This window comes from Solanum stenotomum, chromosome 10 (genome assembly GCF_019186545.1).
Source record: "Solanum stenotomum isolate F172 chromosome 10, ASM1918654v1, whole genome shotgun sequence".
In the NCBI taxonomy this organism is placed as follows: domain Eukaryota; kingdom Viridiplantae; phylum Streptophyta; class Magnoliopsida; order Solanales; family Solanaceae; genus Solanum; species Solanum stenotomum.
In genome coordinates this window covers 2,710,971-2,727,871 of record NC_064291.1, presented here as the reverse complement: position 1 = coordinate 2,727,871, position 16,901 = coordinate 2,710,971, and the positions used below count along the sequence as shown (strand labels likewise).

The 16,901-nt window shown below is 29.6% G+C and overlaps 2 protein-coding genes across 2 annotated transcripts; one reads left to right on the top strand and one right to left on the bottom strand.

Moving 5' to 3' along the window:
• Positions 1-2,892: 2,892 nt before the first annotated feature.
• Positions 2,893-3,723, top strand: LOC125841661 (fasciclin-like arabinogalactan protein 3). Its single transcript, XM_049520825.1, has one exon. The coding sequence runs from the start codon at positions 2,905-2,907 to the stop codon at positions 3,721-3,723; it is 819 nt and encodes a 272-aa protein (XP_049376782.1). The 5' UTR covers positions 2,893-2,904.
• Positions 3,724-8,971: 5,248 nt separating this feature from the next.
• On the bottom strand, positions 8,972-14,969 carry LOC125841660 (B3 domain-containing protein REM10-like). Its single transcript, XM_049520824.1, has 12 exons — positions 14,895-14,969; positions 13,432-13,504; positions 12,799-13,020; positions 12,153-12,232; positions 11,811-12,045; positions 10,699-10,950; positions 10,211-10,336; positions 9,961-10,047; positions 9,715-9,843; positions 9,466-9,593; positions 9,138-9,372; positions 8,972-9,030 (listed from the first exon to the last, which is right to left on the bottom strand). The coding sequence occupies exons 1-12, from the start codon at positions 14,967-14,969 to the stop codon at positions 8,972-8,974; spliced, it is 1,701 nt and encodes a 566-aa protein (XP_049376781.1).
• Positions 14,970-16,901: the final 1,932 nt, after the last annotated feature.

Genomic DNA, 16,901 nt, shown 5'->3' with positions numbered 1-16,901 from the left:
ATAGGTTTCTAAGTGTTGAAGATGAAGACTTGGTGAGTCCTCATATATTCGAGGACAATACCCCATGTGTTCTTTTATGTCTTTTTAGTATTGTTTAAGTTGTGTATGAGATTGGTCCCGAATTTTGTACTCTAAAGTATTAGATGGTTTTGAGACATCATGTATAAAGTCTAGAAAGTCTTCCGCTTGCTATTGTTTTTTTTTTTAATGAAATGTTTTCTTGGTAAAGAAAGTTTTTAATTCCTTATGGTTTTAGTGTCTATGCGATGAATGAATGCTAAGAGGCTTGTATTAGACCTCTTTGAGGTCGAGTACGCCGGTTACGACTAGGGGGTGATCCCAGGTCGTGACAGGCGAAAAATTATATTATTTATGCATGGTTAAAATAATTTTATATGTATATATAGTAGATGTCGAACCCCCTTCGACTACTTCATGTGTCTATTTCTACAAATTTTGAACCCCCTTATTGAATATTCTTGCTCCGCCTCTGGGGATGGGTGACATACTTCTTGTGGTAGTCGGTTGAGTTTTGTGTGAGTTTTGTCAATTTTGATTGCCTAATGCTAAAGGAATTGACTTTAGTCAACATTCAGAAAATTTGATCTTAGATCGAAATTCCGCCCGTCCTTAAACTCCCTATGGTATGTGAAGTCACACCATTTTTCAGACATATTTTGGATATTAAGGAGCCATTTTACATGAATTAGGCTATTTTCTCAGTTTCTCATGTGTTTTAGCTATAAATATTTTGGTGATATGGTTTCTGGTTGATTTTTTTTGCGAAACCTTTAAGGAACCCTTCGTAGGGAGTTTGGGGAGAAGTACCTGAAGCCTCACCATTTTTGGACATATTTTGGACATTTAGGAGCCATTTTACAAGAATTAGCCATTTTACATGATGAGTTTGCCTACATGCGTATTTGGCAAATCAATATTGAGATGTGTTTTAATACAAAGGAAACAATATCAAATTTATGTATAGAAAAAGGATCAAGTAAACTCGTGGTCATCGACAAATTAAGGGTCATTTTTATGTATTATGTCTTCCTATAAATTGACCCCTAAATGTCCAAAAATCACTCTAAAAATGGTGAGATTGTACGTATTGCTTCCCCAACTCCCTACAAAGGGTTTCATAAAGGTTCTGCAAAATATTATCCGAAAGCCATATCACCAAAATATTCATGGCTAACACACACAAAAAACTGAGAAAATCACCTAAATTTCCCCCTAAATCCCCAAAAATCACTATAAAAATGTTGAGAATGTACGTACTGCTCCCTAACTCCTTAGAGAGGGTTCCATAAAGGTTCCGCAAAAAAATCGTCTAGAAGTCATATCACCAAAATATTCATTTGTTAATACACACGGAAAACTAAGAAAATTGCCTAATTCCTAAAAATTGCCCCCTAAATGCCTAAAATCACTTGTAAAATTGTGAGAATGTATGTACTGCTCCTCCTTCTCCCTACAGAGAGTTCCATAAAGGTTCCGCAAAAAAATTCATTCGGAAACCATATCGCCAAAATATTAATGGACTAACACACCAAAAACTGAGAAAATCGCATAATTCCTATACACTTGGTCCCTAAATGTCCAAAAATCACTCTAAAAATGGTGAGACTGTACATACTGCTCCCCCAATTCCTTGTAGAGGGTTCTATAAAGGTTTGACAAAAAAAATTGTAATGACCTTCGAGGTTATTTCTGTGTTTTTGTGTGCTTTTACTGTTTTGCCCCTTCCCGTAACTTTCTTATAGCTTTTGTGTGGTGCTGGAATGGGCAGAGGAGGAGCCACTTTGTAAGAAGGCCCCCTTCGGCAGAAAATTATATTATTTATGCAGGGTTAAAATAATTTTATATGTATATAGTAGATGCCGAACCCCCTTCGGCTACTTCATGTGTCTGTTTCTACAGATTTTGAATCCCCTTATTGAATATTCTGACATGCTTCTTGAGGTAGTCGGTTGAGTTTTGTGTGAGTTTTGTCAGTTTTGATTGCCTAATGCTTAAGGAGTTGACTTTAGTCAACATTCAGAAATTTTGATCTCAGGTCGAAATTCCGCCCGTCCTTAAACTCCCTATGGTATGTGAAGTCACACCATTTTTCAGACATATTTTGTATATTAAGGAGTCATTTTACATGAATTAGGCTATTTTGTCAGTTTCTCATGTGTTTTAGCTATAAATATTTTGGTGATATGGCTTATGGTTGATTTTTTTTGCGAAACTTTTAAGGAACCCTTCGTAGGGAGTTTGGAGAGAAGTACATGAAGCCTCACCATTTTTGGACATATTTTGGACATTTAGGAGCCATTTTACAAGAATTAGCCATTTTACATTATGAGTTTGTCTACATGCGTATTTGGCTAATTAATATTGAGATGTGTTTTAATACAAAGAAAATAATATCAAATTTATGTATAGAAAAAGGATCAAGTAAACCCGTAGTCATTGACAAAACTTAATATATTATTTTTATAATTCTTAAAATATATCTAACACTATCTAAAAGCGCCCATGGTTAGAAGAGATTGAATGGTCCACTAGTAGAGAGCCGGTCTTTAACTCTTTAACTCCATATAATAATTTAGATCGATAAACAGAACAATGAATAGTTATGATATAAAATTCTCCCAAAAAAAAATCAATAATTTTATGGAAGCTTTTATCTCATCCAAATTTTAACCGATATTTTCTCTTCCTAAACTGTGCTATTCATAAGGAACAGAAAAAATCACTCCCATCCACAAGCTTTAACATTTCTTCACTATATAAATTCCTCCATTTTCTTCAATATTTTCAAGTCAGAGTTGGTTGTTTTCCTCTTAATAAAAAATAATAATAAATCTCTCATTTTTGCTGGTTTTAAAAAAAAAAAGGAAAAAATCACCAGCAAAAATGAGTCGATCAACTGTTCCTTTGCTTTGTTCGTTCTTAATCTTGTTCGCATCCTCAGCCTCAGCCTTTAATATCACAAGAATCCTCGGTCAATATCCCGATTACAGCACTTTCAATGAACTTTTATCGAAATCTGGCTTAGCCACTGATATTAACTCAAGGGGTACAATTACACTTTTAGCTATACCAAATGGTGCAGTTGGTGATCTCACCTCAAAATCGGATGATGTTCTTAAGAGGGTGTTGGCTACACACGTCGTGTTGGATTACTACGATCCAATGAAACTCCAGAGGATGAAGGACAAAACAGCTAAAATGACAACAATGTATCAACAATCTGGTAAAGCAGCATATGATCAAGGTTTCTTGAATGTTACTGCTAGAGATGGTAGTTTCATTTTTGGTTCAGCTGTTGTTGGCGCTCAACGAAATTCAAAACTTGAAAAATCCGTCATGAATCAGCCTTACAATATCTCAATTCTTGGAATTTCTCAACCTATTGTTACACCTGGTCTTGATGGAACAATGGCACCAATTTCAGCTCCACCACCAAAGGCGAATACGCCTAAGAGTTCACCAGTAGCAGAGGCCCCTGCTGAAGAGGAGGAAGCAGAGTCCCCTGCTGAGGAAGAAGCAGAGGCCCCTGCTGAAGAGGAGGAAGCAGAGGCCCCTGCTCCTTCTAAGGATGCTGATGCACCGGCAGGTGCACCAGACGCTGATGCACCTCCGGCTGATCAAGCACCACCACCATCATCTGCTGCAAAGTTGAAAGTTTCCTTTGGTTTATTTGTTGTTTTGGCAACAATCATTCTTGCCTAATTTAATTTCTAAATTAGGGATCATTTGAGTTGTATTATGACAAAAAAGGAAAAAAATCCCAATATTTTCGATATGACAATAAAATCATGATTGTAAGTAAGTAAAGTAATCACCTTGTGTTTTTTGCGAATCTGCACTAGTAAATTTTGCTTGATGGTTAGATGATTTTTATATTGTATGATTGATTTTGAAATTTTTTGAGGAAAAACGAAGATAAAATTTACAATGATCTCTCAATAATTTACTAAATTCATCGAAATTGTTCCAAAAAATCAAAATAGCACGGTTTCATTGGCGAATCAAAATAGAAAGCTTTATTGTTCAGTCATCCTCTTGAATTTCCATATTGGTTTGTTTCCACTCGTAACAACCTCAAACATTATGCAATCTCCCTCCTTTAAGCAATTTGCATCGCGAATTTTATTCCATCCATCTACAAGATATGCAGTTTTATCACCATATGAACGTAGTATTACATTCCATGACCTCTGTCTTTCATCTCTGACAAGCAAATCACGTTCCTTGGTGTTGAAGAGACCATTTCGCGATGCAAATTCTTTAGGGACTAACTGAAATAATTTATGTATAATCAAATCAAATAGTGAAGTATGACTAACTGAAATAATTTATGTATAATCAAATCAAATAGTGTATATACTTCATATTTATTTGACCTAAAAAAAAATCAAAGTTTTTTTTTTCTTAGACTTACCAAGGCATCCCTTGAGAGGCAATAGGGTCTAACAATGCATACAAAATGAGATGCTTTTCTTGATGACTTGATGTTGTGGTTTGGCTTGTCTGTTACATTTGTACACAAGAAAATGATTCACCACATATGACAAATAGATCACTATTAAAATACGAATAACATCTAAATTATATTATAAATCATTTTATGCCGATTCTAACTAAATATATTTAACTTTTAACTAGTCGAAATATGTGGTTTTAGTCCATTTATGCAAGAAGCTATGTTATACCTGTGATAGTTTTTGAACTATATTATCATTAAATATGAAGTAACATTATAAGTTTAACATAACACATAGACTTATAATTAACCGGTGAAAAATATTATAACTAATAACTATGCTAAATTTATATTCGAAAGAAATCAAATGTGCACATTTCAATTAATCGAGATTTAAACATGCTTAGGCCAATATCACATTAGTTCAAAATCATTTGCATATGTTCTTTCTTACACACTATTTCAATTATATTGATACACTAGTTACCTTGGCCATACTTATTCCAAAGATTATTAAAGGAAACTCTACTAAATGACATTGCTTCTTTTTTTTCCATCATAAATAACATTGATTAACAACATCTAGGATAAATGACAAGTAATTTTACATTAAATGTAAAAGCAAAAAAAACTACGAATCAGATAGAGTTATTATTTATCAAACAAATATAAATGGACTACATTTTGAATATAAAATGTACATAAATAACAAAAAAACGTACCTTTGGATTCGTATTCGTATTCTCTCTCACATTGTTGATTTAAATCAAATATGGAAATTTCAAATTCCATATCTCCTTCATGTCTGAACACCAAGATATCTCTCAAATGCAAATCATGTTGCTCTGCAAATTTCTCCCAACCATCTTCTAATCGTCGGCCGTTTACTTTTACTCGCCATTTTTTATCTGCAATTGTGTAGTCATATAGAGTGAAGGATAGTTAGTTATAGGAAAAATTATATACATGTCAAAATTACTTTTTATTTATACTCTCTTCGTTTTCTTTTACTTATTCATCATAGTGATTATACATGTTTCATTTTACTTATTTTATTTTAATATTGTCGTTATTATTAAGTAATTACATAGAGTACCAGTAGATTATAATACATATCATATTAAATGATTTCTTAAAAGAAAAACGGAAAAATAAAAAATTAACAGAGGTTGTACATACTTCCTCCGATCATGTTTAATTTGTCACATCCTTGAAAATATAATTAATAAAATAATAAATTTATTATATTACTTTTTTAATATAATAAATCTAATGTTTTAAGAAAGTGACTATAGTTAATAATAAGGAAAAAATAGAATTTATTTAACCAATGGTCTCTTTGTTAAACTGAACAAGTAAAAAATAATATCTATTTTTTTATATAGTGGATAAATAAAAATGAATAGAAATTAAAAATTATATTTTAAAAATATTTTTTATAAAATTTCAGACGTCGATACTGTTTATACCTGCCCTTCTCAGTATTGCATGTTCATACTGATCATATTTCTTCAGATACTTCAAGAATCCTTTAGGAATTTTCTGCAACATCACAACAAATATTTATAAATTACATATAAAAAAATATGGAATGATTTTAAAGAAATATATATACTTACAAGTAAGAAAATCTAAGTTTAACTATGGGTATTCAAATAAGTTACTTTTTATCAACTTTGTTTTAAGAAATAAATTTTGATTATCCCAATAAATTTGAGAAATGACTATTTAATGATAAAGATGAAACCTTAAAATATATAATCAATTTCCTCTTGATTTAATAATTTAAATAAATAAAATAAAATCTTAATATACTAAAAAAATAATGTATAAGAATATTCCGATGGAGTTAAAGATTACAATTTTGTTATTTAGTACTTCTTTCACTACTAGAAGCAGAGGATTTTTTGTTCACCGCAAATCAATTGATTTTTGTATTATAAAACATGAGTTTTTCAACTTATTTCCACAAAAAATCTCATAATGAAAAACAGATTCTCATTAAATACTACGAATAACATTCTTATTTTTGTACTGGTTTTATTTAATGACAAAGAATTTTATCAAGATCCGGATAAATACAAGAAAGTGAATATTGTATGGTAAGAGTATAGAAGATTTTAAATGTTTATTTAAGGAGTCATTTATGAAATTAAGAAATATATAGGTAAGAAATAGATAGTATATATATATTATATGGTAAGAAATACTTACAATTCCTTGTTTGAAACCAGGCAAGATGGGTTTAAAAAAGTGAGGATTCTTTGGAGAGATTTTCATGGTGGTTAAGAAATATTAATTTTGTAAGAGATAATCTCATTCAAATGCATCTTTTCTAGTACCTATTTATAGGGCCACTTCAACGGTCACAAGTTTTAAGGGTCTGTTTGGAAAATTAAATTTATCAAATATATAAAAGTAGATTTGATGTTTACGAGTATTCATGATAATTTAAATTAATATATATAATAATATTTGCATTTACAGAATCGCACAGTTATTACATGATAATTATATAACATATTCAATTATTCATATTGATTTCATATAGTTTTTTTTTTGGTTAGATAAAAATGAAAGAATTAATTCAGGGAAAACTATAGAGTTGCAACGAAAGTTAGTAATAAAATTACTATTTATGTAATAATAAATAATGGTGCACTTCAATTTCACAGTAGATCTCGTATTATTACTTTCTTCGATCTATTATATTTGTTATGTTTGCACTATATATGCCATTAAAATTTTCATTATTTTCTTAAATTTCATATCGATGTAAACTACATATCCTCTCTTTTCTCTTTTGCTTGTGTTGTCACTATTCACACTCCATTTTAAGAAACTAAAAAGGTTCAAATTTTGTGCATCATACGTAGTATATAAGATTTTCTAAATCATCATATAGAAATCAGAAATAATTCTTCAATGTCACAAATAATTTTTTAATTGCCTTTGCTTTTTCTTCTGAAATAATGATAAGTCATGATAGGAACAAACAACAACAAGAATTTTTAAAATGCAGCAATTAAATATTTTGATTCTTAGTATTTATTGGTATTCTACTACTATATTACTCGCATGGGTAGAGCTGTTAGTATCAACATGTCTGTTCTTAGTCATTAAAATTTTAGTGAAGGACAATTTTGACTTTTCACTTAAACTCTCTGTATACGTGTTTTCCATCTAAGGTACTTGAAAAGTCACCTAAGGTACCACTTTTCCATTTTTCTTATTCTTATATTAAGAAGGGAAAATGCATAATTACCTTCAATCTATGCTCAAAATTTTAGAGATATATTTATATTATATTAAGGTCCTATTACTTTTTTAAACTTATTTTATAAATAATTTTTTATTCCTTTTCAATCTACGTGGTACTATCTTTTGAGCCCAGCGCGTGTTGACAATTTTTTCAAATTATCTGGTTGATAGTGCCACGTAGACCGAAAATAAATAAAAAATTATTTATAAAATAAATTTGGAAAAATAATAGAATCTTAATATAATATAAACATGTCTATGGAATTTCAAGCATAGATTGGGAATACTTATGCGTTTTCCTTATCTAGAAACTATATTAGAAGCATGGGTAGAGTTGTTGGCATCAACATGTCTGTTCTTAGTCATTAAGATTTTAGTGAAGAACAATTTTGACTTTTCACTTAAACTCGTTGTATACGTGTCTTCCATCTAAGGTACTTGAACTCGTTGTATACGTGTCTTCGCACCAAATCCTTCAATTTTCTTTAGCTCTGAACAATCATATTTTTCTAGATTTTGTTCATCAAATACCCACACTGATGCAAATTGGTAGAATTAGAATTTTAAATAAGGGGTTTAAAATTTAATAAAGTAAATTTACAAATTAATCGAAGGGAATTTGATATTTACTATATTTACATAAAAAATAATTTTAGCTATATATAAATAATAATACTTTCCACCGAATGGAGTTCAGATGAACCCCTGTCAGTATGCGCCACCTCTGCTGATGGAGATGGAGTCTTGTATTAATATTAGAAACTTCTATACAACATACAATATTTTCCAATTATGAAGTACATATGACAAAATACATAAATAGCATTCTATAAATGTGCATAAGCAGTGCAATGTATAAACAACATATGTGTATATATTGCCAATCTTTTACTAATTGTCAACCTATCAATATTTGTGATAGTTTTCAACTAATATATAGTGAGCCTGTGCGCGCATGGGCAACATATGTCTAGTATTTGAAGAGGAAAGAGAAAAGTGAAAAATATATATAATTAGAAATAACCTGCTATAACAAATTAATATTACTTGATTGTGCAATATAATATCTATTCATTGTCTGCACATAATTTACTAAATTCATCGAATTGTTCCAAGAAATTAAAATAGTGTATAGTCATTGCGAACCCAAAATATAATAATTGCGAGATCTAAGAGGGGGTGGGGGTGTTCAATTGCTTCATTGTTGTTTTTTCTTTTCCATCATAGACAATTTCATTCATTGTTCAGTCTATCCTGTTGAATGATACTTGCAAGTTCTTCGGAAATTTTGCCTGCAAATTAAAAAAAAAACATTAGTGTACAAATAATATTTGTAACATTATTTGTAAGAAAAAATCAACAACATAAATACAAAAAATTTGGTCATAAAAAAACTTACCATGAAATTTCCATATTGGTTTATTTCCACCAGTAACAACCTCAAACATTATGCGATCTCCCTCCTTTAAGCAATGTGCATCGCGAATTTTTTTCCATCCATCTTTAATAATAACATAAGTATTATGTGTACGTAATGTAACATTCCACAACCTCTCGTTTTCATCTCTGATAATCAAATCGCACTTCTTGATGTTGAAGAGACCATTTGCCAATGCAAATTCTTCAGGGATTAACTGAAATAATTTATGAATAATCAAAATCAAACCGTGTATATACTTCATATTTTGACACGAAAAAAATTGAAGTTTTTTTTTTTTTGGACTTACCAAGGTATCACTTACGAGGCAATAGGGACTAACAATGGTTACAAAATAAGAATGACCATGAGATTTGTGAGGAACTACTTCAAGGGGAGATGCCTCTTTTGATGAAGTGATGGAGTAGTTTGGTTTGTCTGTTAAATGGTTAAAAATTAAAATTAATCACAATATATAGATAATATTTTCTATCACTGAACTGACGTGACACTATTATTGTTGTTGTAAATATCACAATGAATATGAAATGAGAATTACCAAGAGGCTTGTGAGTAACAACTTCTATTGTCTGATCTTCAAAATTCTGTTTTTGAGGAAGTCCTCTCGACTTGGATTGAGAGGGCTCTGCAAGGGGCGATGACTTGATTTTTTTGTGGTTTGGTTTATCTGTTACATGATTAAAAGTTAATATAACTCACAATATTTAGATAATATTTTCTATCACTTAACTGACGTGACAATATTCTGTTGTTATAATCAAACTAAATACAAAATGAAAATTACCAAAAGACTTGTGAGTAGCAACTTCTAATGTTCGTTCTTCAAATTCTTGTCTTTGATGAAGTCTCACCGATTTGGATTTAGAGGGCTCTCCAAGGGGAGATGGCTTGATTTTTTTGTGGTTTGATTTGTCTGTTACATGATTAAAGTTAAAATTACTCACTACATTCAAATGATATGTACAATCACTTAACTAATGTGACAGTATATTATATTGTTGCTAAAATCAAACTAAATACAAAATAAAAATTACCAAAAGACTTGTAAGTAATAACTTCTAACGGGTGATCTTCAAAATCATCTCTTTGAGCACGTTTCCTCGAATTAGATTTAGGGGGATTAGCAAGGGGAGATAGCTTGATGTTGTGGTTTGATTTGTCTGTTACATTGTTAAAAGTTAAAATCACTCACTACATTCAAATGATATGTTCAATCACTTAACAAACGTGACAATATTGTATTATTGCAAAGAGCATATAAATATAAAATGAGAATTACCAAAAGGCTTGAGAGTAATAACTTCTACTGTTCGGTCTTCAAATTCCTGTCTTTGAGGAAGCTTCCCTGACTTGGATTTAGGTTTTGCAATGGGAGATGACTTGATGTTGTTGTTTGATTTGTCTGCTGCATGGTTAAAAGTTAAATTTACTTACTACATGCAAATGCTATGTTTAATCATTTAACTGATATGACAATATTTTATTGTTTCTAAAATCATATTGAATATAAGATGAGAATTACCAAAAGACTCGTGAGTAACAACTTCTAACATCTGATCTTCAAACTCCTGTCTTTGAGGAAGTTCCCTCGACTTGGATTTTGGGAGATTCGCAAGGGGAGATGACTCGATGTTGTTATTTGAATTACCAAAAATCTTGCTGGTACCAACTTCTAACGTCAGATCTTCAAAATCTTGTCTTTGAGAAAGTTCTCCCGACTTGACTTTTGGGGGCTCTGCAAGGAGAGATGACTTGATGTTGTGGTTTGATTTTTCTGTAACACAATTAAAATTAAAATCACTCATAATATTTATATAATATTTCTATCACTTAACTGATGTGCCAATAGTATAAATTATTAAAAAAAGCACACTGAATATAAAATGAGAATTACAAAAAAGCTTGTCAGTACCAACTTCTAACGTCAGATCTTCAAAATCTTGTCTTTGAGAAAGTTCCACCGACTTGACTTTAGGGGGCTCTGCAAGGGGAGATGACTTGATGTTGTTTGATTTTTCTATAACACAATTAAAAGTTAAAATCATACATAATATTTAGATAATATTTCTATAACTTAACTGACGTGCCAATAGTCTATTATTAAAAAAATCACAATTAATATAAAATGTGAATTACCAAAAAGCTTGTCAGTATCAACTTCTAACGTCAGATCTTCAACATCTTGTCTTTGAGAAAGTTCCACCGACTTGACTTTAGGGGGCTCTGCAAGGGGAAGTGACTTGATGTTGTTTGATTTTTCTGTAACACGATTAAAAGTTCAAATCACACATAATATTTAGATAATATTTCTATAACTTAACTGACGTGCCAATAGTCTATTATTAAAAAAATCACAATAAATACAACATGTGAATTACCTAAAAGTTTGGCAGTACCAACTTCTAAAGTTTGATCTTGATTCTGTCTTTGAGAAAGTTCTCCTGACTTGGATTCTGCAAAGGGAGATGACTTGATGTTATGGTTTGATTTTTCTTATATATGATTAAAAGTTAAAATCACTCACTATATTGAGATGATTTGTTCAGTTACTTAATTGAAGTGACAATATTCTACTATTGCAATTAATAAAAATTGTTGGAAAAATAAGGTAATTACTTAAATGAGAAAACTTACTCTGATATTGCCATATTGGTTTCTCTTCATTAGTAACAATCTCAAACATTACTTCATCTCCCTCCTTTATATCATTTGCAACACTAAATTCAGCCCATCCACCATTAAGAACGAATCGTTTCGGACTAAAAGAATTTAGTCTTAAATTCCACGATCTCTGTTTTTCATCTCTAATAATCAAATTGCCTATCTTGTCCCGGAGATTGTTGTTCAATACAAATGCTATAGGAAGACACTGAAACAATTTATAACCATATTAATTCAATAATATATTGATAGTATAATACTTTTGTAACACAATTAAAGTATGTAAATTTAAAAATAAAATAAAATTGGTCTTACCAAGTAACCATATTTAAAACAATATGGTCTAATAGTACAAACAAAACGGGAATGATCTAAATGCTCCTGCGTAGCAGCTCCTGCATGGTAAAATTTAAGTAATATTAGTATAGAGATTTTTAAAAATTATTAGTGAATTTTAACAAGTAATATTAGGTTAAATTTTAAGATTAATCATATTACTAATGAGTAGTGTTTTTCAAAAGATTTACCTGTAATTATCTAATGACGATATAAAAACTTGGAATATTATTGCATGGAACTCTATTTAAGCAATAAATAATTAACAAACTATATATGATATATGACAAGTAATTTTATATACATGTATATAAATTTCCTTAATTATTTAAGATAATAAGTGTTTTTATATTGTCATATTTATCTTTTACGTTCTGTAATATAAAACCTTTTAAAGTATGAATGACAACTAGATTTTCGTTCCTTATTAAACAAAACATCTGAGCTTTGTTTTAAAAAAAATGAATTTCAAGTTTGAAAAATTGATCAATTTTTTTTTCCAATCACAAAATTTCTACCTTTTTTTTTAGGTTTTTAAAAACTATTTCAAGTTTCAAATACTCTCGTTTAACTTCTTCTTCTTTTTTCAAATATCATTTTTCACGTTATCTTATAGAACTTTTACCTTTGGATTTAGATCTCTCAGAAGTCTTGTCAACTTTTTGTGCTTTTTGTTGTTCTTCTATCTCACATTGATTAGATAAATCAAACCTGAGAACTTCAAATTTCATATCTCCTTCATGTTTGAACACCAAGGTATCTCCCTCCTCCAAATTATTTTGCTCTGCAAACTTTTCAAGACCATCTTCTAGTCTTACACCGTTCAATTTTACCAGCCACTCTTTATCTGCAATTACGTAATCATATAGAGGGAAGGATAGTTAGTTATAAGAAAAATTATACATAGATAAAAAAAAATTACTTGTTAGTCTTACATACTTCCTCGATTTCCTTTTACTTACTCACTATTGTAAAACTTATTTTTTCTTTTTACTTGTTCATTTTAATAAATCAAGATAGATTTATTATTTTATTTTTATAGTATCAACTTAATCATTAATTGTAAAAAAATGCTATTGAAATACAACATTCACTACCTTATGGTAGTTTAACCATAAAAATAGATCCCCTAATAAGAAATTTAAGTATAAAGATAAAAATGGACAAGTAAAATAGACAGTAAAATATATATATATATATATATATATATCAAATTATAAATATTCTTTGTAAAATTTCTGACTTTGTTATTACTTACCTGCCCATCTCAGTATTGCATGTTCATACTGATCATGTCCCTTCAGATGCTTCAAAAGTTCATTAGGAAGACTCTGCAAGGTAACAATAATTGCAAAGGAAGTTAAAAAGTTATTGATGGAATTGTTATAACATTTTTAATATCACATGTTTCAAAAGTTTTTATAGTTTTTAAATTACTATCTCCTTAGTCCTTTTCCTTTTACTTGTACCGTCACAATTGACACACCTTTTAAGAAAATATTAAATTAAACTTATTTCTTTATTTTGACAATCTATAATTTGACTATTAATACCCAAATATGTTATTGTTATTAACTTTGTTTTAACTATTTAATATTCAGATGTGTGCATTGAGATTCAAATGTGTTAATCTTAATGAAAATAAATGAGTCATGATACCATTTAGATGCATTTTTGTGTAAATAATTTTTACCATCACTTTATCCACTATCATTGATCACTACCACTATTATCGTTGCCAGCCACCAGTCACCACCACCAATCATTTCTATCATTACAACCAGCAATAACGGCATGTTTGCAACTATCATCCATGTCAACCATTACTAGATCAGTAGCTACCACTCCGACCATCCCCATTATTAAAAAAATATTCATTGCCTCTTCCACCTCGACCACCAATACTATTAGTCACCACCACTAGTGCAGAAATAGCTACTATCAATCACCTCAATTATCACAACTAGCATTACCTCCAACTATTACCAACACAACCATCACATATTCTTCAGCCACCACCAACTGCTAACACCAACTAACTTCTCTTCTACAACCACAACCATCACTACGAACTGCTAACATCACGTCAGTCAATACAACACCAACCACCTCCACAATTATAACTATCATCTCCAGCACTATTAATAGTCACTAACACCAACTATTACCACTATCACAAAAAACTATCTCTATCATCGCTAGGAAACATAAATGTTCATTTTTGATCAAATAATGATTTTATTTTGTTAATTTTTTTTATTTTTTCTAGTATTTAATTATTTTTTATTTGAATTGTGCATTTGTTATGCTTAGAAATAAATAAATGCACTTCAGATGCTAAAGAACAAATAGTTTTATTCATTCAATGTTTAAATCTAGAAACAACATCTTAATTATCAAATGTGCATTCATATCAAATGTATACCTTAATTTTAATGAAAACAAATAAGGCCTAAATCAAAGAATAAATAGTATGTATATCCCCTAAAATTAATGGTAGAAGACTAGCTATTATATATGGAAGAAAAATACTCTATAAAAAAAGAAAAGAAACAACTCAAGATTACAATTCCAATCTAGAAGAATAATGTTGTTAGATTTACTACAAGTAAAGAGAACTAAAATCATATCTAACAATCAAAGGATCACAAAATTACATCCCAAGAATGAGTGTTCAAACCCTACCCCCAACAACCCTAAACATTTTAAAGCTTTACTTACAATTCCTTGCTTGAAACTTGACCTGATGGGATGAAAAAAACTTGGTTTCTCTGAAGAGCCTTTCATGGTGGCCATGAAATGTTAATCTTGGGACTGAAATAATAGAACATGTATTAAGAAATGTAGAGAAAGAAGGTGATATATCCTAGGGAAATGAATGCCCTATTTATAGGTGAAAAAACACTTCAAAGGGGGTGCATATCATAAAAATAAAAAATAAAAGGGGCAAATTACATAAAAGAATCTATATTAAGGGTGCAAAATGTAAAATATTTATAATTACTATATTCATTAAATCATAGTATAGATATTTAAAAACATATTTACATGGAAATAGCGTGGGAGAATTTTGAAAAATGATTTTTCTCTTATTGTCACGGAAATTGTTGTTTTTTTTTTTAATTTTTTGTGAATATAAGACAAAAATAATATTTTAAATCAACTATACATGAAAAAGTTATGAACCAATCACACCCTAAATGGAGTATTTTATTTACTTTACTTTACTACTATTAATAAGTAGCTAGAAGCACATAGCTCATTATCGACATGCACTTGCAATTAAGTATAATGTTATTAAATTATCGAAAATGTAAATTCAGTTATTTAACTAATTAAATTAGCCAAAAACTTGGTCTCCACTTTTATTTTTCTCTCTCCCGCACTTAAAATTTGATTTCTTAAATATTTGTTCTGATGAATTTTTAGAAGTAATTGTAGAATTAATAACCATTTTTTCCATCTTCATTTGATTTTGTGTATAATAATGCGGATATATTATTTATACATTTTATATACATAATTATATATTATTTATAGTAAAAATTAAAAAAATCACATAGTCTAAGATTTAAATTACATCCTATCCCTACTAATACATAGTTATACATTATATATCTGCATATATACATTATGTATTATAATGCAAATTAATGACCGAGCATTTTGGGTATTTTTTACACCTTCCTGAGAGAATTAAGTAATTATGTAACTATGAAGCCTATCCAACTTAATCTATTTAAAGTTTAATGTGGTAAAAATTATATAATTTTGTGTGAGTTATAACATATTAGTTTCATTTTTCCTCCTAGGCATTATTTTCATTGGGGCTGATTTTTTTATGGGCAAATAACATAAATTTTACTAGTTTAGTTTATTTCCCTTCAATTTGCACAACTATGGATTGTATCATATTTTTTACTTCGGATACATGTATTTATCACATACAAATACTTGTATTTGAGATACATAGTAATAAGATACATATCATTATATCTAACTAATTAACAAATGCAACTGAAAGTCATAAATTAAGAAGGAAATCACGCTTGCATCAACCTTGTAATATTCTAACGCATCACAATCTGGTAAAAAAATATTAAATAATCAAAATCCTTCCATTTTTTTGCAAGATGAAACAAACTTTACACCTTTTTTTCTCCCTAGTTCTTGTCAATAATTTCAAGCTTTTTTTTTTGTTCAACAATGACCAATATCTCTATTTGTGAGACATTCCAAAACGTAAATTTTTTATAATATTTATGCTGGATATAAAATTAAGACGGAGGGAGTAATATCTAGCAACTCCATCAAAATAGTGCACAATTGTCCTAAGTGTCGATTTGGGAGCATTTTTTTGGTTATTTGAACTCAGGGTATTTCAACACCAATCAAGATAAGTTTTTTATACAAATTATATGTTATAATCACTTCATTAAACACTTGTATTAACATAAAATCTTCCACAGAAAATTTAATTTGTTAAATCATGCTAGAGATAGGGTATTTCAACACCAATCAAGATTAGAACTATTTTTACAAAATTAGCATGACATCTAGAAATTTGTTAAATCGTGTTAGAGATATTTGACATTATTATATGGCATTATTTTAGTGACATTCTTAATTTCTAAAATTGGTCACCTAAAGATAAAAATCATAAAAAAAAAATGGACAAGAGAAGTTGCCAAAGCTTTATAAGGAATTCATGGAAGTTGATAACACTGG

Excerpts from the sequence above, each read along its gene's own strand:
- LOC125841661 (XM_049520825.1), top strand. The coding sequence starts at position 2,905 with ATGAGTCGATCAACTGTTCCTTTGCTTTGTTCGTTCTTAATCTTGTTC.
- LOC125841660 (XM_049520824.1), bottom strand. The coding sequence starts at position 14,969 with ATGGCCACCATGAAAGGCTCTTCAGAGAAACCAAGTTTTTTTCATCCC. Across the intron at positions 13,505-14,894 it reads CAAGTTTCAAGCAAGGAATT|AGTCTTCCTAATGAACTTTT; the intron begins GTAAGTAAAGCT and ends GTTACCTTGCAG. Across the intron at positions 13,021-13,431 it reads TGCAATACTGAGATGGGCAG|ATAAAGAGTGGCTGGTAAAA; the intron begins GTAAGTAATAAC and ends ACGTAATTGCAG.